Consider the following 25703-nt stretch of genomic DNA (forward strand, 5'->3'; position numbering starts at 1 on the left):
GGTGTCAACACTGATTTATTCTCATCCTGGAGATGGGAGACCCTACTACCGTTGTGAAATCAAATGTGGTGTTCTGCTTAGCATTTTGGAGCAGTGGTAAATTGAAAAAGAAGACTATACTAACTAAAACCAGTTTGTGGCAAGAGCCAATGTTGCACCTCTCAACAAGAACTTTATTTTGGCCCCATATTTAAATTTCATAAATTTAAACAAAGAAAGGTTTTATAATTGATGAAGTGATTTAATTTTTTTTAAAAAAATTCTAGTGAAAGCAAATGGTTTATAAACAAACAAATGCAAATGAAACACAATCATTGTATCAGTAAAAACTGGAAAGGTAAATTGGCTACAGTACAAACAAAAGAAAAACAGATACAGCTGACATTTATTTTCCAGGTTGAAAGAAATGTAAATACATACAAAGTAAGTCTGTGTGTTTTTACACTTCCAGTAATGTAAGGTGTTATTAACATATAACGTAAGTATTTGCCTGTGACTTAAGTTAAGAGGAGATTTTTAATAAGGCATAGAGGACTATTATTCTGATGTTTGGTTAGGTCTCAATAGAAGTTCTGCGTCTCAGTCACATGTTGCTCTGAAGGTGTTTTCCCTTGAGAAATTCAGATACAAAATAGGAAATTGGTGCATCATTTGATGAATCTGTTCTTGGGTAAAGGGAAAAGAATCAAAGTACTTGATTTGAGGTTTAATGGGCAAAGTTTTCTTCATGGAACCTGAAGTGCAAGGGGTAACCTGTTTTTTATGAACTAGAGTAAGAATCAATTTCCATTCATTTTTCCTTACATGAAAACACCTTTGCAAGGGTGACTATTTAGTCTGACATCTGTGTCAGACATGCATGATTGTTTAACTTGAGAGGCATAGAGTTTAAGGCCAGAAGGGACTACTAGATCATCTAGTCTGCCTTCCTGTATAGTACAGGTCATCCGCATCTGGACACTACCCTACACTAGTAGGAATTAGAGGGAGAGACAAAAGAAACAAATAATCTGAGTGCTCAGGTGCTATAGTGTTCATCATTCCTTGGACTACAGTGGCCTCTGCAGACATCGCTGTTTAAATCAAAATTTCAAGCTGTCAGGGTTCCTTCCCCACTCTGAAATCTAGGGTACAGATGTGGGGACCTGCATGAAAACCCCCTAAGCTTTTTTTTACCAGCTTAGGTTAAAACTTCCCCAAGATACAAACTGTTTTACCTTTTGCCCTTGGACTTTATTGCTGCCACCACCAGGCGTCTAACAAATATATAACAGGGAAAGAGCCTGCTTGGAAATGTCTTTCCCCCCAAAAAATCCTCCCCAAACCCTACACCCCCTTTCCTGGGGAAGGCTTGATAAAAATCCTCACCAATTTGCATAGGTGAACACAGACCCAAACCCTTGGATCTTAAGAACAATGAAAAAGCAATTAAAAGAAGAATTTTAATTGAAGAAAAAAAGTAAAAGAATCACCTCTGTAAAATCAGGATGGTAAATACCTTACAGGGTAATCAGATTCAAAACAGAGAGAATCCCTCTAGGCAAAACCTTAAGTTACAAAAAGACACAAAAACAGGAATATACATTCCATTCAGCACAGCTTATTTTCTCAGCCATTTAAACAAAACAGAATCTAACGCATATCTAGCTAGATTACTTACTGAGTTCTAAGACTCCATTCCTTTTCTGTTCCTGGCAAAAGCATCACACAGACAGAGAGATCCTTTGTTTCCCACCCCCGCTCCCGGCTTTGAAAGTATCTTGTCTCCTCATTGGTCATTTTGGTCAGGTGCCAGCGAGGTTATCCTAGCTCCTTAACCCTTTACAGGTGAAAGGGTTTTTCCTCTGGCCAGGAGGGATTTTAAAGGTGTTTACCCTTCCCTTTATATTTATGACACAAGCATCTTAAACTTAAGTTTGGGAGCAAACCACGGTTTATGATTAAAGGTCCTGTTACATGGTACAATCAGGTGCACTATGAAGAAAAAAATCATTCTTCAGAAATATCTTTAAGACCTAGGGGGAAATATTCAAGCTCTACAGGGAATGTTTAGCAGTATCCAAAGACTGGGATGGTGCAAATGGACATACAGAAATCTCCCTTTCCCTCCGCCCTCCACCCCTCGTACACACAGATTGAGCTTTGGGATCAGGGAGGTTACACTGCATGCTTTTGGGCCTGCAGACTCTAACCTAACAACTTTTTCTGGAAAACAATATTATGGTTCTGGCCAATGTGATAAGCAACACGGTAACGTGTTAATTCATGCCTAAAGTCTAATTTCAGACACTGGAGCCTTGAAAGGATGTCAACATAGTGTTTGGATATGCAGATTGGCACTGAGGTCATACAGTGAACATTTGTGATTTTGCAGTCAGATATCAGATTTGGATAACCATTTTCTTTGCATTCCTGGGGGGCTAATTCCTGTCACTTTGGAAGTCATCTTATTGTGATTATTTTTAATACACACATACATTTTTTGTTAAGACTTCTTACTTTACAGTAGATCACATCAGACTTACATTTAGTTAAGATACTTAATGCAATTATCATCCATAGTTCTGAGTGATTCTACAATCCATTAGAAGGGTACTTTACCTATTCAGTTACTAACTGTTGGGGATTTTTGGATCTGTTTTTTGTTTTGTTTTACTTAGATCCTGATGAATTTGAGAGGATATATGAGCCACTAGATGTGAAGAGCAAAAAGATTCATGTAGTGGATAGTGGGCTCACCTTTAACCTGCCATACCCCCTTATCTTAAGACCTCAGCGAGGCGTTGATCTCATCATCTCCTTTGATTTCTCTGCAAGGCCAAGTGACTCCAGTCCTCCTTTCAAAGTAAGTAGACCAGGCCATTCCTTCAGTTTGTGTTATCATTTTTGAGGAGGTTAGGCCCAGATTCTCAAAGATATTTAGGCACTTAACACCAACTGATTTCAATGGAAGTTACGCGCCTAATTATCTTTGAAAAGTTGGACCATGCTTTTTATCCTCCCACCATGCTGGTGGCAAACTCCACTCTTTTGTGTCTTCTAGGCCCTCCCATTCACAGGGCTCTTTTTCAAAAGTCTTACTTTGGTGCCATCATGGCTCCAGCTCTGCAGTAATTGACTTTCACATCACCAGTTTTCTACTCAGCCCCCAATCCTGCTCACTTTACTCAGGAGATTAATTCCACTGAGATAGAAGAGACTACTACCATGAGGAAGGCAGTGGGATTTGACCCTCAACAAAATGTCACTTGAAATAATTCCTCACCTGACTTTTATGGAAACCCTGACTGCACAATGACATGCAGAATTTGACCCTTAAATCTTTTTTTTTTTAAACTACATGCCATGATCTGTTGTCTCCTCTTGTAAAAAAAAAATGTTTATAATCAATATTAAGCAAATAAGTAGCTTACATTTATACTATAAAATATACTACTAATAAAAAATAAAACAATACGACACAGATATAGAAGAAAATACCATATGTAAGTTCCATAATATAGGAGAATTACAATAAGCAAACATCCAGAGATCTGAACTGCTACTTCAGTCTTCTTTTGATGTCATGATTATCTCATGTTAAACAAAATACAAAAAGATAAATTCTTAATGTAAGAAGTGAAAAATCTTCTCCTTATCTACCATAAGCTACTCATTAGATCGTCTATGGAAGGTGTATCAGCACACTTAGGGTTTGTGTACACTGAACCACAGTGTGGGCTATGGGGATGTGAATTGCAGAGCACACCAAAGTGTTGCAATCTCACTGCCCTGTGTGGATGCAGCTGGTGCAAACAAAAAGGTTCCGAGTTCACATTAACGCAGTCCTCTTTCAAACAGGAGTGTGCTAACGTGAACTAGATACCTTTTAGTTCATGACAGCAACGTCCACACGGGGCAGTTAGATGGCAGTACTTTGGTGCATGCTGCGCAGTTCATACCCCTATAGTCCGCACTGTGGCGCAGCGTAAACATAACTTAACCTTAGTTTAAATACTACTAGGTTGTTGTTGTAAATAAATAGTTAATAGGGGTAATGTTTTCAGAAGTACCTGTCTTATTTTCAGATGTGAGTGACACGCTTATGGCTGGATGCACCAAGGGACTTAGGTGGCTGGTTCTGATATTTATGTGACATTGAGATCCTCAAAATCTCCATTCAGCTAACACCTAAATTCCCTAGCCGCCTAAGGGCTTGCCTACACTTGAAATGCTGTAGTAGCACAGCTGTAGTGCTTCAGTGTAGACATTACCAGTGCTGACAGGAGAGGTTTTCCTATCCGCAACGGTAATCCAGTTTCCCAAAATGCAGTAGCTAGGTCGACAGATGAACTCTTCTGTTGATCTAGTGCTGTCTACAGCAGGGATTAAGTCCAGTTGGCATGCTCAGAGTACACCTACTGGATCAGACTTTGGACAAAAGAAAGCCAAGGCTGACTGATCAGGAAGTTGGCAGGAGGGGTGGCTGGTTGAGGAGGCTGGAGGGTAGTGTGTGTGTGCGTGTACATACCTAGGTACCAGGTCAGTTGCCCAGTGGTCAGGGCTCTCATCTGCGATGTGGGAGACTTCAAATCCCCACTCTGCTTGATTTGGAGCAGGGACTTGAACTCAGATCTCCCACATCCCAGGGTGAGTGCCCAGGTCGTTGGCTTGTCCCTCTCTTGTGTTTTGTGAGAAAGGGCTTAGGTGCCTAGCTCTAGGAGAAAGTTCACAGCTGTGAAGTCTGAGTGGATATAGGCATCTTCATCCAGCCTGGAGTTCGGTGCTTAACTACCTCTAAGGGGTGGTGCTTAGGCCACTCCCCTCTCCTCAGCATTTCCCATGGGCTACCTTATATGGCTCCCCCTTTCAGCATGCTGACTACTGTGAATCTCTCTCTGAGGCACCTAGTTCTCCCCATGCACTGTACAGGGAGTATAGGTGCCTAACTTGGGGCTGAGGATTCCACTGGATTGCTACACCTAAATCCTGCTATGGATTATTAACTTTCAGTGAGCTTTAGACTCTGACAGTGCCTGAGTCACTTTTGAAATTGAGATTTTGGCTCCAAAGTCACTTAAGCGTTTTTTAAAAAATTACCCTAAATGTAAAGGTATGATTACAGATCAGTAACTGGCCATAAAGGCTTTAAATGAAGAAATGGTTAGAAATTTCAGGAGTCTAATTGTCGTGGCTTGGAGATTTTTCATCAGAGCAGTTCTGGTTGTTGTTTTTTAAAGTATCCAGCACCGTGTGGTAGAGATTTAGAACAATCTTTCCCTTTGCCATTCTGACGTCTTTCCAGACAAGAGATTTTCAAACCAAATGAATTTCCCTGTCATTAGTTTAGACATGGAAGACCTGGTCTGACTCTCAGTGAATTCAATGGAAAGGCTGAGAAGTGGATCAGACATTATGACTTCTTCAGAAACTCCCTGCCAGAAAGCAGGTTTCTTTATAATCCGAAAGCTAACAATTTCTCCAGCTCTAAGAGAAAGGCATTTCCATTTATTATGTTATTAATTAATCATTAATATAATGTTGTTATATATTGAGCACAAAGCATATGCTGGGCATTGCAGCAACATGGGTTCCTGTCCTTTGTAATGTAAAATCTAGTGCACTGATGGGAATTCAGTAGCATTGAATGGGTTTATCTGAGATGAAAATTTGGCACTGTGCCTGCAGGATTAATGGGGCTGTTCTTCAAAAATAGATGATGATCGTTGCCACAGTTCAGAGCAACTGCACCTATATCCCCCTCTGTGGTCTAGCAGGAACACCCGCTCTAGCAGCTTCTGGCTTCCGAGCTGTCACCACTCTTGGGCATAAGAATGGCCACACTGGGTCAGACCAATCATCCATCTAGCCCAGTATCCTGTCTTCCGACAGTGGCCAGTGTCAAATGCTTCAGAGGGAATGAACAGAACAGGAACAGGCGATCATTGAATGATCCGTCCCCAGTCGTCCACTCCCAGCTTATGGCAAACCAAGGCTAGGGACACTCGGAGCATAGGGTTGCATCCCTGGCCATCTTGGTGGGAAGCTGCTTCTTTCTCCCTCTTGACCGGGGTATTTCTAGGCTGCACAGTTTCCTGCCTGCACTGTGAATTCCCTTGCAAGTCAGACTGCCGCAGCAGGCTGCTTTACCTTCTTCTCAGAGGCTATAAGCAGTGTAAAAGCCCACCATTTTAACTTATCACACAGCTTTTTCTAAGCAAGTACATTTATTCTTGCAGTAAAGGCATTACAGAGAAAACTTATTATAAACAATAAAAGAGCCTACCTGTATGCTAATAAGCTAATTAGAGATCACCTTCTATTTCTGCAAGTGCTTTGGTCAGTGCTTCCAACCCTTCCCAGCCGATTGGGGCCCTCTCTTGAACAGAAGGTCCTCTCTATTTGCTGGGCCAGAAAGAAGGTCCTGTTGTGATTCAGATTAAACTCACACTATTTATCCAAAAATCCTTTGTCTGTGGAATCTCTCTGGAGGTGTTACAACCTAAGTAAATTTGCCTAATTCCCCCCCCAACCCCCAAGTTCTTGGTTCAAGGGAGGGGGTTGTCGTTACTCTCCCCTATGGAATGACATACAATCTCTGACCCACAATGATACATAGATTTAACACAGTAAGATCTTCCAAAGAGTTTGGAGGAAATTGCCATATCTGTTACAATAATGATGATTAGGTAAGAGGAAGTCTGCAAAATGGATTGCATGCTGTCATTCAAAAGTGAATCAGATATTCTGTTAGAAAGTACTATCAGGAAAGTGACCCAGCCTGATACATGGGGTTGCAGAGTGAGAATTAGGGCTGTTTGAGAACTGTTGAGCCCTGATCTTCCTTTGCACTGCTACATGCATTTTCAGGCCCCTTTTCTCCGCCAGAGTGATGTAGAGTGGCTGTAGTATACATGAGAGTCAGGTCCTTTGTATTCACGTAGGAGTTAGGTGACGTCTACAGTTTTGTTTGGGAAAAGGGAGGTAGAAATGTACACCAATCTTACTGTACCACCGCATCTCAATCGTATTAGAAATAGCATGAGAAAGGTCCAAGTTTATAATTACTGCATGTTGTAACTACTTGAGAAGGTGGTTGCTGACATAAGAATTCTTAAGATTAAACACATACACACTAGTAGCTGGAAAGAATGTAATAGCTGGAATATGAACCAGAATTCCTATGCTCTAGCTTCATAGAGCAACTCCATTATATGACGTAGGAAATGTCTCTGTATCATCTTGTAGAGATTTATCATTGTTCAGTCACTGCAATACAGTTGATTATACATTATGTTGGAAGCAAACTTTTCAGTTGTGCCATTGCCAAAGTAAGCCCAGTGTTTTATCTGGGATTTTCTAAGAATAGTCCCATCCAACCTAGAGTAAAGTAATCACTGCAAAATAAAGGTTAAATGACATTTATTATTTCTTAAGTGGCAAGAGTGGAATGCCTGATCCACTGCCTTTACAATCTAAACAGACAGACAAAACATGCAGACAGCTCTAAATGACCAGAGGAAGGTTAATATCTCCCAGGAGTATTAAAGCCAACAGAAAAACAATAACAGCAAGGACATTTTCATAGGATACTTAAATGGACACCATCTATTTGAAATCCTAGTCAGTTGTTAAAAGTGAGCTTTAAGTAGTGTCAGGGAATACACCTGTTTTGGAGACCCACTGAAAATTGTTGTGGTTTTACAACCACATTGTCAATTCAAAAAGAAAGATTTCTCTCTCCTCTGCTGCCACATATAAGAGCCACCCAAACACCACTGACCATTGACTATGTCGGGGAACAGTAATATGAGTTGTAGAGTATTGCAGAGAGTAAACAAACTGAAAAAAGAGAGAACTTCTCTCTAATCTCTTTCCACTACAGTAATAAGGTACTATTTGTAACAATAGTAGGTTAAACAAACTCAGACTGTCCCTGTACTTGGCATGCTGCTTAGATCTTCCCTGCATAAACACCTCACCTCCACTTAATTGAATGAATCCTGAAGTCTAATGGTTAATTAGGCAAAATTCACTTCCGAATTTGGCCCATTTTTTGTCATTAAGGGAGCGTGGGGTCCATTGTCCTGATCAGCTAGTATCATTGACTTCGTAAGGTCATCTCCATTGAGACATCTTTTCTTTTCTCTCATTTTTATGTTTTCCCAATAGTGTTGCCTGGGCAAGGTTTTAAATGCCTAGTCCTGTATTGCTTTTTGTGCATTGAGCTTTCTGTCTATTGGTAGGTATTTTGCATGCAGATTGGAAGGTAGCAATATAGCAACATTAAGATATTTATTAAAAATAGCAACAGGGTTTCATGCACTTTTAGACCTTATATAAATTCCATCAAAACCCCCAACAACTCTAAAAGCCATTTGACAGAAGGGTAGGAGCTTGGCAAAGAACAAAAATGAAATGCATGAAGTTTTGTCTCAAAGTGATCTCTTAAAAGACTGAGCTATTAATTCTGAACACTGACGTGTGATAGAAATACTGACATACCTCCACCTAGCACCCAGCTATAATCTGAAGACAGTAGTTTTCTGCTAGCCACTTTCACTCTGCCAAGAAGGACCTGAGCAAAATTCTGATCTCAGTTCCCACTGTGGCAAATATGGGGTACTTCCACTTCAGGCTTCAGTGGAGTTACCCTAGATTCACACTGGTGAACATGAGATCAGAATGTGGCTGAATAGCTCAAGTGAGCTCAGTGAGAACATTATGATTCTGTGTCAATGAAGCTGCTGTTTCTATATACCATGCTGCTTAGTACTCTCCCTGAAAAAGAATGAGTACAATTTATTTGAAGAAGTCTGTATTCACAGCGCATACATCACTGCAGAATTTGCCCTTTGTTTGCAATAGATTTGAAATATGTCTTATCTCTCCAAAACATAGTGAAATCTGCCAGCTGAAGACAATGACTGTGTTCACCCATTTTTATTTCATACCCACTGCCTTTTAGTCTCTTGCGTGTCCAAAATGGTTTCCTAAAGGAAAATCCTATTTCATTCTGATTATATTTAGATAACACATGGTTAAATATAGACTGGTCTTCCCTAACCTCCCACAGTATGCCCACATTATGTGCTTTTGAATCATTGTTTGCAAATTATTTTGTTTACTTCTCTGTCATGCGAAAACAACATACTATTTTTCAGGTTTCCATCCTGGCTGTAGCATGATTTAAAATGCAGTTCTGCTTGGAGAAGTACTTATGTAAACGTAGTGTTCTGTGGATCAGTGTTGATTAAATCTCTTTGGTTTCCATAGCAGTGGTGGTCAGTTTAAAAATAAAATTATGGGTGGGGTTTTGTTTAGCTGTCAGCAAAGCAAACTCATCCTAAAATCTGAGAGTCAAGATGAGCTCTCCCCTTTTCGTGAATCATCACTAGTCATAAAGGTTGTGCGGGCCAAATTAGGCCCTGAATTACAGCTGTGCAACTCCATTGTCTTCAAATAATGTCTTCAATGGCAGCTGTACAACCCCATTATTTTCACTGGGTTCACACAGGTGTAACTGGCTTTTTAAGCGATTCTGATGACACTGAAGGTGGAATTCATTTTTGCTCCTTCTCGGTTGGCCCTCCAAGAGTAACGGGGATAAAAATAGGTTTCAGAGTAACAGCCGTGTTAGTCTGTATTCGCAAAAAGAAAAGGAGTACTTGTGGCACCTTAGAGACTAACCAATTTATTTGAGCATGAGCTTGAAGTGAGCTGTAGCTCACGAAAGCTCATGCTCAAATAAATTGGTTAGTCTCTAAGGTGCCACAAGTACTCCTTTTCTTTTTGGGGATAAAAATCATTTTTAAAATGTATTTTTATCAATAAAGTCATCAGATATGAGTCTCTGGGGAGCAGAGTTGCATAAGAAAATAAAATTGGAGACCTGCTTTTAAGAGTGGAACTTCACTTTAATGATTTGAGATTGAGCAGTCTTTAAAGAAGAGCCTACACTTCAAACCAAAAACTGTTTGTGTTTAGATATCAAGCCCAATTTGGCAACACTTCACTCATGCCATACTCCTGCTGCAGTCAGAAAGCAATGGTTTGTAAGATTGTTCCTATCATTGGTTATCTTTGTTTATCTCTGTGACCCTCAATAAAAAGTCCCCAGTTGTGATAGTTGTTTGTAAACATTTGAAACTTTACTTCCTTTTTTAGGAAATTTTGCTTGCTGAAAAATGGGCCAAAATGAACAACCTTCCTTTTCCAAAAATAGATCCACATGTGTTTGATCGAGAGGGCCTGAAGGAGTGCTATGTTTTCAAACCCAAGAATACGGCTACAGAGAAAGACTGTCCAACCATCATCCACTTTGTTCTGGCAAACATCAACTTCCGGAAATACAAAGCTCCAGGTGTGTTTGCAATAGACACTAAAAGACACTAAATCTTGGTGTTCCTGGAAACAAGAAATTAATATATCAGTTGTTACATTGTGAATACTCTTTATCAGAAAGACCTAGAAATCTTTCCATAATGGCCATCAATTTCCAAATCCCCATATAAAAGCAAGTTATTGTTATATAATTTATACTTCATCTCTTAAAATTTTCCCTTTTATTTTTTCAAAATGATAAAATATTGTCCCTGGTTTTTTTTGTCTCTATAGGTGTTCCAAGAGAAACTCAGGGAGAGAAGGACTTTGCTGACTTTGATATTTTTGATGATCCTAATACGCCATTCTCTACCTTCAACTTCCAATATTCCAATGAAGCTTTCAAAAGGCTTCATGATCTAATGGAATTCAACACTCTGAATAACTTAGATGTAAGTACCGTATAAAAATGTCTGATTTACACCAGTTCAGAGGTGCTTTAGGGAGTCCACATAGTGATAGGATTAACTAGAGACAAGAATAAACCCCTAAATTTACTGCTAAAAATCTTCTATTTTTTTCTGCCTGTGTGCGGAAAAGTGCAAACTTGCACACAAATGTATTTGTATATGCAGTTAGCTATGCTGTTTTGCATTAATCTTTTTTACACAATTCACAAAAGAAGCACAGCCCAACTAGTAGGATGAAAAGGTTCACTTTCAAAAAACAAAGCCAGTTAACTTTTAAGGATCCTAAACTGCCCTTGATTTGTGTGCAGAATCCCATTGATCTCAATGGAAGTTCTACATACCAATTTGAATGTATAATACTACCTATAACAGGGAAGGTAAATAGCACCATGTCCCAGCTTTCTCGGTGACTGACCAAATCAGCACCTTGATAAAGGCAACTGACAACACCAAGTGATTTTGGTAGGGAGAGGGAGGGGACAGCTTGCCTTCTCCATTATGGCTCCTATTATTAATGGCATCTGGGTTCTGGAAAGAGACTGAATGGCCATGATGACAAAAAATGCCAATTTCCATGTGCGGCTGATTTTATCCATTAGTACCAGACACAAACCTATCCTTGGTGATCCATTTATTTGTTACTTTTTTATTGCAATACATTATATTTGTGGTAAGCCACACACTGAAAAAGCTCCAGTGAGTAAACAACTAGCATCCCATCTGCCTAGCAACTCTGGACTCACTGTAACACATCAATCAGTGCTCCTTCTGTACTGGCTCCCCAGTGAATACAGACTGGTATCTCTGTCTTGATATTCAAAGCACCTGCATGGGATTTGGTCCTAGTTCACTGAGAGATCACCTTGACCCTCCACAACCAGGATGCTTCATTTCACTTGAACTCTGAAGCAGCTGGACCAAGACTTGGGAACTGACCTCCAGACTTTCAAATTTTAAGGGCAGGCTTACAGCCCATTAAAGTCAATGGAAAGACTGACATTGATCGTAATGGGAGTTGGGTAAGGCCTAAATGAAAAATGTTCAATTAAGCTTTCCCTGGATAAGTTGTTTATGAACTTGTGCTTCCATGCAATGCACACATAAACACAAAACTATGAAGTGGTGGAGTTATTTCCCCTGCAGACTGGGAAGGGAGGGAGAAAAGAAGTAGTTGTTTCTATTTTAACTGCTCAGATACTACACTGATAGGGGCCTGTATAAAGCAGGGGAAAAGATGGATGAGATGGGCAGTGAGATTCAGAGAGGAGAATTTTGCCCTTTCTTTTGGCATCTGGTCTTAAAGTCTGGAATTCTGGAGCTGCAGTAAATACAATCATGCATGATGATCTCTTCCTGTAAGCTCTGAGGTAATCATGCTGCTGAAATAAGAGATATTTTCCATTCAAAAGAAACAGCTAATGAATGTTTCAGGAGCTATAGAACCATAGAAATATAGGGTTGGAAGGGATCTTGAGAAGGTATCAGGTCCAGCCCCCTGCGCTGAGGCCTAGACCATCCATGACAGGTGTTTGTCCTACCTGTTCTTAAAAACCCCCAATGACAGGGATTCCACAGCCTCTCTTGGAATCCTATTCCAGAGTTTATAATCCCCAGATCCTTTTAAGGAGCATTACTACCTAGCCAGTTATTCCCTGTTTTGTAGTTATGCATTTCATTTTATATGTGTCTGTAGATTATTTTAATGTACTGATAGCTTCCTGCCATAACAGAAGAATTGGATAGACTGTAACAAAATCTATAATGCTTTTCATGTTTGAGTTCTTGTGCTTGTTCAGGGTTCATTCCAATTTGGGTTAATATTCTAATCTAATCTGTTTTTTGTTTTTACTGTTCCATTATTGCAGTATCTGAGCTCCTCCCAGGTAACCGGGTGAAGCCACGTGGTTCAGTGGCCTAGGGGAATAGGAGTGAAGTTCTGGAACAGCCTTCCAAGGGGAGCAGTGAGGGCAAAAAACCTAATTGGCTTCAAGACTGAGCTTGATAAATTTATGGAGGGGATGGTATGATGAGACTACTTGCAATGGCATGTAGCCAATTTGTGACTGCTAGCACCAAATATCTTTATCAGCCAGTAATGGGACACTAAATGGGGAGGGCTCTGAGCTACTACAGAGAATGCTATAGGTGTCTGACTGTTGGGTCTTGCTGAAATGCCCAGGGTCCAACTGATCGCCATATTTGGGGTCCGGAAGGAATTTCCCCCAGGTCAGGTTGGCAGAGGCCCTGAGAGTTTTTCGCTGTCCTCTGCAGTAAGGGGCACAAGTCACTTGCTGGTTTAAACCAAAGTAAATGGTGATTTCTCTGTAATTTGAAGTCTTTAAATCATGATTTGGGGACTTCAGTAACTCAGCCAGAGGTTATGGGTGTATTAAAGGAGTGTGTGAGTGAGGTTCTGTGGCTTGCAATGTGCAGGAGGTCAGACTAGATGATGATGGTGGTCCCTTCTGGCCTTAGTCTATGTAATGTATTCTGAGCTCTGCTACGTACTTTGCCGTGTGACTTTGAACAAGTGATTTCACCACTCTGTTTCCTCATCTGAAAATGGGGATAGTGACATTTGCCATCTTTGTAAAGTGGTCTGAGTTCTATGGATGAAAATTGCTATATAAGATATATAATTCTTAAATAATGCTTTGGTAAATGAGCTCAGAATCAGTCTGCTAGAGATTGATTTATTCTGCTGAAACTGTAATTAATAAATGCTTTTAAGTTTGAGCTAAGGAAATAAAAGTAAAATTTAAAACAGTTAGAAGCCATATTAATGATTTAATGTTACCGTTAAATCTCAATATTCTTGTAGTGTTTGATTTATACCCCAAAATCCGATATGGACCAAATTCTGATTTCATATACTGCAGTGTAACTCCAGTCATTACATCTGATTTGCATTACTTTAAACAAGATCAGAATCAGGGCCCAAGTATATTTTTGTTCTAGTGATTTCATTCAACAGCTGTAATTTTTTTCTGCTGCAAGTTTCAGATCTTTGTAGTAAGTACATGATCAAAATATGCCACCTACTGGCTATATTGCATTCTACTTTCAACATCAAAGAATTAGGATTTTTAACATAGACATTTTTTTAAAGACAGTCTCTCCTCTTCTGTTCTGTATAATTTTCTATAGAAGGCACGGAACATTATTTCATAACAAGATTGTCTACATAGCAGAATTGAAACAGCTGATGAGAAATGTTTACCTGACTAATTCATGAGGTTCTTCAACTAAGTCAGTTAGCAGAGCAAACATTCTCTTTAGATGATCCAAGGAGTATGAAATCAAGCCAAAGTAGATGAATTTAGCTTTCTGTCTTTCTTTAGCTGCTGCTGCTATTGTGCTCTTCCCTTTTTTGGCAGAGTGAATTGTTGAGTTTGCAGTGATTTATAGAGGCAAAAAAACACAAAAAACCCTGACCTTTTTGCCTCCCCAGACTCTTGCATACCCTGGCAAATGACCTCTTTAAAAGGACATTCATCTGCTTTTTAAATTTAGATGGCAATCTGCCGCCACTTTATGGTTATTTCCTGACAACCCTGGCTATTACTCTGTTGACTAGTGAGCCCTGTTAAGTCCTCACAGCCATTAAGTTTATTGTTGTATTTTTGATCAAAGGGTAGAGACATTGCATAGACCAAAGGCTTATGGGACTTTTAGTGTGACCAAAATGAAGGTAGAGGAGGGATGACCTAGGAATTAAAATGTGGCAAAATAGTTCCTCACTGTATACTCAGGACACACTAACTTCTTTCATTGGCAGTTATTAGGATAGAGCCTCAAAATAAGACACTTCCTCTGTGTTTGTTTGTCAGGTCTTTTAGCGCACATTGTTGATGCTACCATGATAAAAGGACTGTATTAAAAAATCATCATTCATAATAAGCTACCATATTATACAACCTTCTCGTTTCAAAATTCTCCACTCTTCCAGATGTCGCCTATATTTTATCAGAGGCTGCTATTTAAAAAAAAACAAACAAACTAGTGATTGACAATAAGAGACTGAGAAGTAGCTAGCATTCTTCTTGGGGGAGGAGGTGGTGATGGTGGTGGGGGGGAACAATGTTCTTTTTTTCAAAAATTTCAACATACGATCTGTTTATTTGTTTTTAAAGCCCTTTCTTCTATGCAATACTGGCTGGCTTCTGGTATTAAGAGCAACAGTTGTACAATCTGATATGGCTTTTTGCTATCAGTTAAAAAACCACCATCAGTATCAATTCTTTGCCCTGAACTCTGACTCTGTTTTACAGGTGATCAAGCAAGCAATGGTGGAAAGCATTGAATACAGAAGACAGAATCCATCCCGCTGCTCTGTGTCCCTCAGCGATGTTGAGGCAAGAAAATACTTCAACAAGAACCCTCCAAGCACTAACCATACATAGGATATGTACTGCAGGTGCCACTCCTTCAAGAAATGTTCTAAATCTATGTAACTGGATCTGGACACGCGTTACAACACACCATTGCTCAAGTGAAAGGGCCAGGTGAAACTGAGGAAAGCATTTTTCTGTGACATTTCATGTTTCACTGTGATTTGTACTTTTTTACATTTTTGTTTTGCATCTACAAACATTTACAAAATTCCGGCATAAATGGCCATTCTTTATTTCAAAAAATACAGAATTGTGCATGCTTTGGTTGCAAAGTAATTTGGTTTAAAATGCTCCTGTTTTTGTAAAACTTCTCCCAATTTCATGAATATTTTGTCTCAATATTTTCCATTTTAAAGTTTTGTTAAAATGGTGCCTGTGTCTGGGTTCCTGGAAGGGTCACACTGAGAATGCCACACACAGGGCAGACTGCAAGGAGCAGGCAGACAATCTTCCCAAACTGGTGGTTTATTTGATAATTCAGTTAACCAAACCAGTAACAAAATAACCAATGTGGTATCACAAAAGCTAACCAGAAGCCAAACACAGTCCCCTTTTAGACATTCCAGCCCTTGGCTCCCATCCAGACAACCAAGTCTAATATAGTGGGGGGTTACTGAAAACCCATTTCACCATATGTGAGGTTCTTTCTAATCCCAAAGGATCAGACACATACCCCAGGGTCAATATGAATCTCACCCAAATACCACGCTGTCAGTCCATCTTTAGTAAACAAACTAAAGATTTAATAATAAAAGAAGAGAGTTATAAATGGTTAATAGATCACATACATACAAACAATTGCAAAGTCCTTATATCAGGTTTGTAGCAATGATGGAATAGATTGCCGGCTTGTAGAATCTCTCTGGTAACTTCCAAAAGATTGGAAGGTCCTCAGTTCAAAGTTCAAGATGCTCCTTTTAGTTGTAAACCCACAATCCAGAAAATTAGGGCAGGAAAGAGGCAAAATGGAGATATCTCAGGGTCCTTTATATCCTCTGCCATGTGCTTGGAATTTTACTGTCCCAAATAAAGCCCACTGTCCCTGTTTGTGGAAAGTTACTGGCCCAAGATGGAGTCCAGGATCACATGAGCATATCACATGCCTCTAAATGTTTTGCTGAATCACATGGGGTGGCCACTGGCTCCTCACTGGCTGAAGCATCCTCAGGAAGAGCTGTCTGGATGGGATGAGTTTCTTAAATGGCCCTTTGTGAGTTTCCTTGATGGGCCATCAATACATAGCTGTCTGGCCCTAATGTAAGTCCTATCTGCAGGATGTCACACAAAAATATAACACAGGTTTAAGATAACAGCACATAGCCAATATTTATAACTTCAGATACAAAGATGATATATGCATGCAAACAGAATAATCATACTTAGCAAATCATAACTTTTCCACTGGCACCGTACATGATACACTTTGTATAAGATTTAAGGAAATTGTGTTACAGTGGTAAGAACAGTGATATAAATGGTCACCTTTCTTATACACAGCATCGCGGTGCCGTTTTCAAATATGTGACAAAATATGAAAAACTTGGAATGCAGTCTCTTGTCCAATACATTTTACACACCTGTACAATTCAGGATGAATTATTTTACTACACAAAGGCATTGAATTTCTTCAACACAATAAAACATTAAGGGCATGGATTTCATGGATCTATGTACTTAAACTAGAAGCTAAGGCCCAAATCCCACTCCACTTTATATCACTGGTAAAATTGCCATTCACTTCAGTGTGAACAGGATTGGCTCTTTACTCAATATGAACTTGCTAATGTATAAAATTTCTCAGCAGTTGCCACTTATCAGGGCTAGTAATGTTGATTCTTCCTATAGATTTCTTTTATAGATAACCCTTTCCTGATCACTGCTCTCCTTTGGCCAGACTGACCATGCCAGAAATCCAGTATACGAAATCCCTAAGGGAGCTGCATTTCGAACTTTGTTTTTTGTTTTTCTTGCACAAAGAACATAGTGATGTCTCTTAAAAAAAAAAGAGAGAGAGAGAGATTCTTATAACTAGTGGCAGAAAAATATTTTTAATTATCTTTACTAAAGATTATTGGTCCCATTTTCAGTTAATGTAACTTACCACTGACTTTAATGGAGCAATGACAATTCGCTCTAGCTGAATATCTGTCCCCAAAACATTTTGAATATTTTCACAAAAAGTAATGGCAGTTTTCCAGAACTATTAATTAAGGCAGCCTTCCATGTCCTCAGTGATTCATGTCAGTAAGTGTTTTTGCCTGATGATAATTTTTCAGTGATTCACATATCTATTCAGCAGGAGAAAACAACTTTAGCACTTCAGAGAACATGGATTTTCACAGCAAAGATGAGGAAAAGGATTAAAATTTCTGGATGACAGTGAAAAATGCATCACTCCTTAACTAATGTAGTGTTTGAAACGTAACTTTGTCAATAATGAGTGTGTCTGTGTATGCTCCCGCGCAGGCATTTCTAAATTTCTCCTCAGGAGCTGACATTTTCTTACATATACCACTTAAGCTGCAGCCATGGGGGACTACATTAGTGGTTAAGTTGGAAAAGCCCCAAATCCTGTAGTTATGGGAATAAGAAATGCTTATAGAAATGCTTATATGGTCACTTTCTGCTAGTATTTCTTTGTTTTTAAAAACTGCCTGCATTTGGTGTGCAGATTTTACATGCTTTCTAAAATGAAATACAGATATAGGGCAATGAGATGTTTGTCACAGAAAATCTCCATGTGGTCAGCACTTGAGAACTGACATTTCAACACCAGTGCAGCAACAAAATTCCAAGATAAAGTGATCTGAGTTCACATCCATGGACAAATTCTGATCAGATTTATACTCCCCGCTGTAGCACCCAAGCCCTGGGCATGGGCTGTGAGGCAGCACAGAATCCATCCCACATTTTCGACCCATCCTTTGCACTTAATTAACTTGTCTGTTACCCTCAGCAACCCTTGGCCAGTCTCTAAAAAGTACGAGGACAAAATTATACCCTCAGCTGTGTGTACACACAGCTCCCATTGAATCTTAGCAACTGAAGTCGGGCTGTCAGAAGGATAGACAAGTTATTAATAGGCTTAAAAGCTTTTGTGAGGATAAAGGTATCTCAAGGCTCCTGCTGTGAGGAGAACTGTGAACAAGGCCCTTGTTGTTAGTGAGGGAAGAAGGTTTTCTTTGTGAATTTATTATTATTTATTAGCTTTATTTGGATAGCATTCAAAGATCTCCATTGGGTTTAGGGTCCCATTGTGCTGGGCACTGTGCAAATCCAATAAAGATGTGATCATTGTCCTAAAAAGCTACAGTCTGACTTAAAACAATACAATGAGGGGGTGTAACAATCACTACAGGGAGGAGGGAAGGAGCACGAAGATAAGGATGATGAGATCTCATGGTGACATAGGTTACCTGTGTGCACAGCTAAATGGTTATGAATAAGATGAAAGGGCATCTAGTTTACTTCTACAAATGAATAATATCAGCTCTCTCTTGATTGCCACTCAGCCCAGCAATCATTAGCTGGCTTACTTCACATAGGTGTCACAGCAGAAGTGGCATTTGAAGTGGAAGAGGGTAGTGGATTTACAGCTTTGTTCAAGGAGGGCTTGCTATGTGTGGTGGGCAGTGCAGTAGAAAACACAGACACTTGTGGGAGAAGCAGAGGTAAGCATTCCAGGCTGAAGCTCAAGAACTTTATCAAACCTTTTTCCTGAGAGGGCCTGGCTTACACACTATGAGCAGCGTAAAGCACATGCACAAGTCTGCGCAGGATCAGGGCTTCAGATTGTAAACTCTTCAATGCAAGGACCTTCTGTGAAATCTAAAGTCACTGACAAAAATATTGAGTTCAGTGGAGCCAGGAATTCCCCCCTTTATCTTCTTACTTGTCCATTAGGTTCCCACCAAACTTGGCACTGTATAAATAATAAAAATCACAATTAGCAACACTGCTTCTTGCAAGCCCTACTGAAAGCTAATCTGATTTTTTATTTGATAATTTACACAATATACAATTTTTACAGCAACTGCTCATTTATCAAAGAGATTACTGTTAATCCAATGGCGGTTCCTTTTATTGTGAATTATAGCACCATTTTAAATTGTCTAAGATCTTCATACCATGAGGAAGTAAGCAATTACAATGAAATTTTCTTAATAGTCACAGCAACATCCCTCCTTAAATTTACATGTAATCCTCGGTAATTAATAAACACTTCCCTTATTGAGGAATAGGTTTTATTTGTGTTTGAATTAGTACCTGTTTAAAATCAAGAGAGAAAATAAAGGTAATTTATCTTACTGATGCATAATTTAAACATTTGCAGCAAATGATTGAAAACAGGAAGAAGCTGGTACCACCTTTATATTGTAATATTTTTCTTTTCTAAATAATTGGGGGGAGGGATAGCTCAGTGGTTTGAGCATTGGCCTGCCAAACCCAGGGTTGTGAGTTCAGTCCTTGAGGGGGCTATTTAGGGATCTGGGGCAAAAATTGGGGATAGCTGAGCAGGGGGTTGGAGTAGGTGACCTCCTGAGGTCCCTTCCAACCCTGATATTCTATATTATTTTTTCTTTTGGTTAACATGATAATATTTTTATTTCATAATATGTATTCTCTGTGATGCCCACAAAATGTAAGATTTATATTATCACATTATTATGTTATCAGATGGCAAAATATAAATAAAACTTGGTTTGTGGCATTCGTTGTTTCAGGAGGCATACACTAATTCTCAGACACTGCACTGTACTTTACATTTCATTGTGATACGGGCTCAGATGTGCCGAACTAATGAGAGTGGAAACCAATGGGACTTATATGAGCAAGGCACACCAGTACAGCTGGTCCATAACAAAATGTAACTTCTGTGAAAATTTTAACTAAAATGTCATTTTAGCTGAAATTCAACCTTTAGTTGAAGAATTGAATTTTGGAAAATTTCAACCGCCTTTGGGAACAGATCTGGCCCATGTTTATCCTTGTCAGAGTGGTGTTAAAACATCACTCTGGGAGAGATTCTGTGCTGTCTCTCTGAGGCGCACACCACTATTGGGATTCTAGGAAAGGTCAGCCCTGGTTCTGGGGGATGAAGACAGGTGGGCTGAAAGGCTCCCTTTCCATGAAGGGGTAACAGACTGAGAGTCAGGGCCCAGGAAATGTGGCAGAGAGGCCAAGGGAGGAAACAGTGCTGCACCCTGCTGAGACCTAGGGAAGCTGAAAGTGCATGGGGGATTCAGTGTCTGGATCCCCTCACAGCAGTCTGGTGAGCTGGCAGCACAGGGGGTCTAGATCTATGACAACTCACTTTTCTGATGGGAAGGGAACACTTGAGTGTTGTAAATCTTTTCATGAGGGACCATTTTATTACCATATGACAATCAAGGCTCGCAGTCTGACACTGGCTGTCACCAGTAGGGTGGTAAAATATTAGACAAATAAAAACTCTCAATAATATTTTAACGTGACTGAGTGCAGGACAGACCTTTCCAATATGCTTATACCAGCAAATTTTCTTGAGTCCGCATGGATGGCAACCTGGTGTTACTGTGGATTTAAAATAAAAGGATTTACCATTCAGAACCAGAATATCTGCTAATGCCCTCCCTTTTAGGACAAAGCCTGCTGTTCATCTGCAAGTACTTGAATTGAATTTTGTTTATTTGGCACGAGAAACATCTGAGATGACTTGGTCTCCCTGACTAATTTATTGATGAGTCTGGTTTTGTTTATTCCAGTTGGCAGCCGCAATCGAATGAAAAATCTTTCATAACCCAACATTCCTAAATATAAAAGAGGAAATCTATCTGCGTGCAGTCAGAAAGTGACGCATTCAAATCTAATTCAGCTCAGCTGTAGCGTAGGAGGCTTAGCCAATTGTCATGCAGTGTGTTAGAAATTATATAAAATGTGAATAGTAGCCCAGAAAAAGTAAACATCTTCCCCTCCTCACAAATGACATGAAACCGATGAAATTGTTTTCTGCTTAAACGAAGTATTTGGTCCTGTGTTTCATAATTAGAGCTGGGTGAAATTTTTTGACAGAAATTTGCAGATTTGGATCAGCTTGAAACATTTTGTGAATTTGTGTAGATGTCATTCAGTTGTTTTGAGTGGGGAAAAATAATCCAAAAACCTGATATGTTTTGTTTTGAAATGAAACACCAATTTTTCAATTCAAAATTATATTTTTTGCTTCCAAATTTCCTTTAATTTCAGTTTGAACTAAATGAATCATTTCACCCAAAATGTTCTACTTTTTGATACTCCAAAACTTGATGGGGAAAAAATTCAGATCAACCCGAAAATTTTTTCTTCGCTTTGTCATATTTTCCAGAAAACCAAAACATTTGTTATTCACACAGCAATATTCACACACTTTTTTTCAAAGCTTCTGCTGTTTTACTGGTTGTGATACTTTTTCTTACAAAGTAGTTTGCTAGTTTAACAAAATAATAATTGCATTTGGAGCTGGTTGAAATAAATTTAAAAATTTGGACAAAATTTTAAAATTAAACAAAAAGTTTGACTACATTTTCAAGAGTCCAACCCTTCTCCCATATGTGCACATGCCCTTTTTTCCCAGCCAACTACAGAGTTGGTTGCTATCCTTCAGTTTGGAAAAAAAACCAACAACACAGGAAAATAATTTGAAAAAAAATATGCATTTTCTCCCTCTGTTTTCTACAACAAGCTCCACTTGGTGTATGACTGGCTTTGGGGGAAGGGAAGAAACATTGTGCTTTAATTTTCTGAGATTACTGGCAATTGTCTGATCTTATTTGGACTGTTCATAACAACTCATGGCCCAGTCCTGCTCCTTTTGAAGTCAAGGACAAAACTCCTGTTTTCAGGATTGGGCCTAGAACAGAAACTTTAAATGTTGAACTGTAGCTCTACCCTACTAAGTGGCATTATGAAAGTGACACCATAGAGATCCATATTCATGTATCTCACTGATTTCCAGATTAAATTTCCTCAGTTTCCAAGTAAAGAGCTGTCCCATCCCACAATTGCATTCCAGGGTCGAACAGTCAAGCTGTTTTCTGTCCACCTCACCCGTCATTGCCATCAGGGAGGTTCACTGGGACAAATCAAGGCCCCAGCCTCTTAAATGAGTTGTATAAGTGTAATTAATGACATCTGTGGGTTGGCACAGCCGTGTCGCCTTTCCTCAATACCTTCCACAGTGAACAGAGGTGGAATAAGGAGCCATTGCGACAGCTCAGTGTTACTTTAGGATCCCCATGGATGGAGAGAATCTCCCAGTATAACACTACTTCAAGCAAGCTTTATGCCCCAAAGCTGTACTGTTGCTGGGAAAGACCTACTGAGTTTGGAGGCATCATTCAGATTCCTTGTCTCGACATGTTGATACTGACCATATGGTTGAGTTTCCAACTTGGAGGTCAGATGTATTAAATGTCTATTTACATTATTGTTTTGGGGTTTTTTTTTGCCAAGAGCAAATTTGTGGGATGAACTCTGACTAACCTGGAAAGCACGAGAAATGGATCCACATGAATGCCGATGTCAAGATTTGAATGTTTGCAGCAGAGAGAGAAAATTCCGTCAGCATCAAATCTCTGTTTTGACCCAAAGTATTTGTCTGTGGGATGAAATCTGAGAAAGAATATGGAGGGAATTGGAAACCACTAAGGTCTTTTCTTTAACACACTCTAGGTTGGCAAGGGATCTGTCTGCTTTCAGGCCACTGGAAGGATTCTTTGTCAGGATGTTGTTCAAGCAGTCTGTAATGGCAAATGGATTTGATATTAGGAACACAGGTTATACAACTAAACAAATTTACATGACACATGCTTTCCCTGCTGCTCACTCAAATTGAAAGCATGTAGACATTTCCTGAAGCTGTAAATTCACCTATCACACTTACTTTTTTTACTTACATAAGGGTTAGATTTGTGTACTAATCTTCTGAGTCATCAAATTAAGTTATACATGTAAACGGGCCCTTCTCACGCGAGGAAAAAAAAATAAAGATCATAGTGGTTCAGCTAAAAAGACTATAGAGCATAAGACTTAAACAGTAAGCTAAATTCCATGCAAAAAAAGTCATGTTGATGCAATGATAAGGTTTATAAATTGATCTGTGAAAACTTTGACCTTAATTCTGCTCCCTTGTGTTTATAAAGACTGTATTTTAAAAGTATAGCTCGTGTCCATTAATACAACATTTTGTATAATAGAAATTGGAATTTCTTCTGTGGCCTTACAGTCAGTTATAATTTAGTATATACAGATCAGAGTTTGGCTTGATTTTTAAAATGTAATGAACTCTCCCAAACAAGCCAAGTTTGTGGAAAACCAGTAGTGTGAAGGTTTGGAATGCTTAAAGTTGAATGGCCTGAGATGATCCAAAGTCTGAAATGATCCAGAGTTTGAGAAGATATTGAATTTTAGGTGATCTCTAATTTGAGGGAATCCTCTGTATGACATTCTCTAGAAACTAATCAGATCCCAAGGGGGGGGGGTGACCCAATGTTCTAACAACATTAGCTTTGAATCAGTTTAGAAAACTGAATGACAGTGTTGCAGGTTTAACTTTAAAATATTGAACTGTTTTTATTCAAAGCTGGCTTGTGCTAAGTGGGATGACTTTAATGCTGAAGTGCCTTTAACACTGACACAGCTTTGTAATTTTGCACTTAATTGTAACAATAATTGTAAAAATACTTGAATAACACTTTCCATCTGAGGATCTCAAGTGCTTTGTAGACAATAGTGAATAAGGCCATACAACATCTGTGTGAGGTAGGTATTATTGTTTCTATTGCATAGCAAGGGAAACCAAGCCACAGATATTATGGGACTCACCAAGGGCTACAGAGGACATCTGTGGCAGGTCAAGGACAAGAATTAATGTCTTTTTTTATTTAGGTTTTTGCTTAATTCACTAGCCTCCCAGCCAAGTCATTAGGTCAACATTTTCAAACCTGGATGACTAAAATTAGGCACCTAAATCCAGATTTGGGTGCACAAGTAAAGTCATCTCTTTTTCAGATGTGCTAAGCACCCAGCAACTCCAATTAATCCCAATTACTTCAGTGCAGGTACAGACACACACTCTAATTTAAGTGCTTCTATCTTTTGAGCAGCCAAATTGTGACACTGAGGGCCAGATTGTCACAAGTACTGAGTCCCTCTTCCTGCACCCCACAGCTTCTATTGACTTGATCTGGAAAGTAAATGGGAGCTGTGAGTGCTCAACACTTCTGTAAGGAAGGCTAGAAGTGTCTCAATATGGATTTATATGCTAATTAATGGGAGGTTTTTTCACTGCATTCAGTAGGAACAAGATGTAAGATTGAAGTTCATCATCTAGATAAGATAAATGCATGTTTTGCCAAGATGTTCTGTAGGATGGATTATAGGGAGCAGGGAAAGGGAATAATGAAATAGCACTAAGAGAAATTGAGACAAATATTTTACTTAAATAGATATAAAACAGAGAGACTGATTTTTTGCAGCTGTAGATTTAAAACAAATATTTGATTTTGTTTCAAATTTCTTTTAATCCCGAGGATTAGCGAAAGGAAATTTTATTTACTAGGTCTGCCAAATGCTGTTATGACGATGACACATCCCTGCTAGCAGTCAGCAGAAATGGATGGGATCTGATTTGCTAAGATAGCATCTCCTTATTGGCAGATGTGAAGTTGGGAGTCTGTTCGTCTGTGCTGGGAGGAGAATGTGGCTTATCAGAGATAGTATCTCCAGTTTTGAGGTGGTAGCTCATTGAAAATGGTAGCTCAGAAATCTGCTATATGAATCTATATGGATGTGTCAGTCTCAGAATAAGAATACACAACTTCTGTTTAAAATGTTAGTGCTAAACTCAGACTCATAACAGACAATGTAAACAGACACACCACTGATGGCTGGGAAGGCTGAGTCTGGCCATTGTTCTGAGTGTTATGTACATTCATATGTTCATTTAAGAAAATGTAGACAAGCAAATTAAGGAACTGTGAAAACAATGTGAACTTGTTACCCATTTGTGATGACATGCACCTTTATATGTGCTAGTAAATGCAAGTGGAGACTACCCAGTACAACTTCTTCAACAAATTTACTCTCTGGCTTTTTTTCCTTCAAAGCATGATATGCTGTTACCTACTGATGAACGTTGATCACTGGGATAAGAGCCCCACTAAGCAATTATGGGTATGTCTACACATACAGGTCTAAATTAGCTGTTACCACTCAAGAAAGAGATCTTCAAGTCTTTGTGGATAGTTCTCTGAAATCATCCACTCAATGTGCAGTGGCAGTCAAAAAAGCGAACAGAATGTTGGGAATCATCAAGAAAGGGATAGATAATAAGACAGAAAATATCACATTGCCTCTATATAAATGCATGGTACGCCCACATCTTGAATACTGTGTGTAGACGTGGTCACCCCAACTAAAAGAAAGATATACTGGAAATGGTACAGAAAAGGGCAACAAAAATTATTAGGGGTATGGAACGGCTTCTATATGAGGAGAGCTTAATAAGACTGTACCTTTT

The 25703-nt window shown here is 39.2% G+C and overlaps 1 protein-coding gene across 2 annotated transcripts in view; it reads left to right on the top strand.

Annotated features, from left to right (window-relative positions):
* PLA2G4A (phospholipase A2 group IVA) overlaps window positions 1-19869 on the top strand; it is a 200405-nt gene extending 180536 nt beyond the window's left edge. For both annotated transcript variants that reach the window (XM_074961148.1, XM_074961147.1), the window contains exons 15-18: window positions 2661-2845; window positions 10147-10342; window positions 10597-10754; window positions 15044-19869. In XM_074961148.1, coding sequence (XP_074817249.1) covers window positions 2661-2845; window positions 10147-10342; window positions 10597-10754; window positions 15044-15175 — 671 coding nt within the window. In that variant the 3' untranslated portion in view covers window positions 15176-19869. The remainder of the gene's footprint in view (window positions 1-2660; window positions 2846-10146; window positions 10343-10596; window positions 10755-15043) is intronic.
* The last annotated feature ends 5834 nt before the right edge of the window (window positions 19870-25703 follow it).

This window comes from Natator depressus, chromosome 8 (genome assembly GCF_965152275.1).
Source record: "Natator depressus isolate rNatDep1 chromosome 8, rNatDep2.hap1, whole genome shotgun sequence".
NCBI lineage: Eukaryota > Metazoa > Chordata > Testudines > Cheloniidae > Natator > Natator depressus.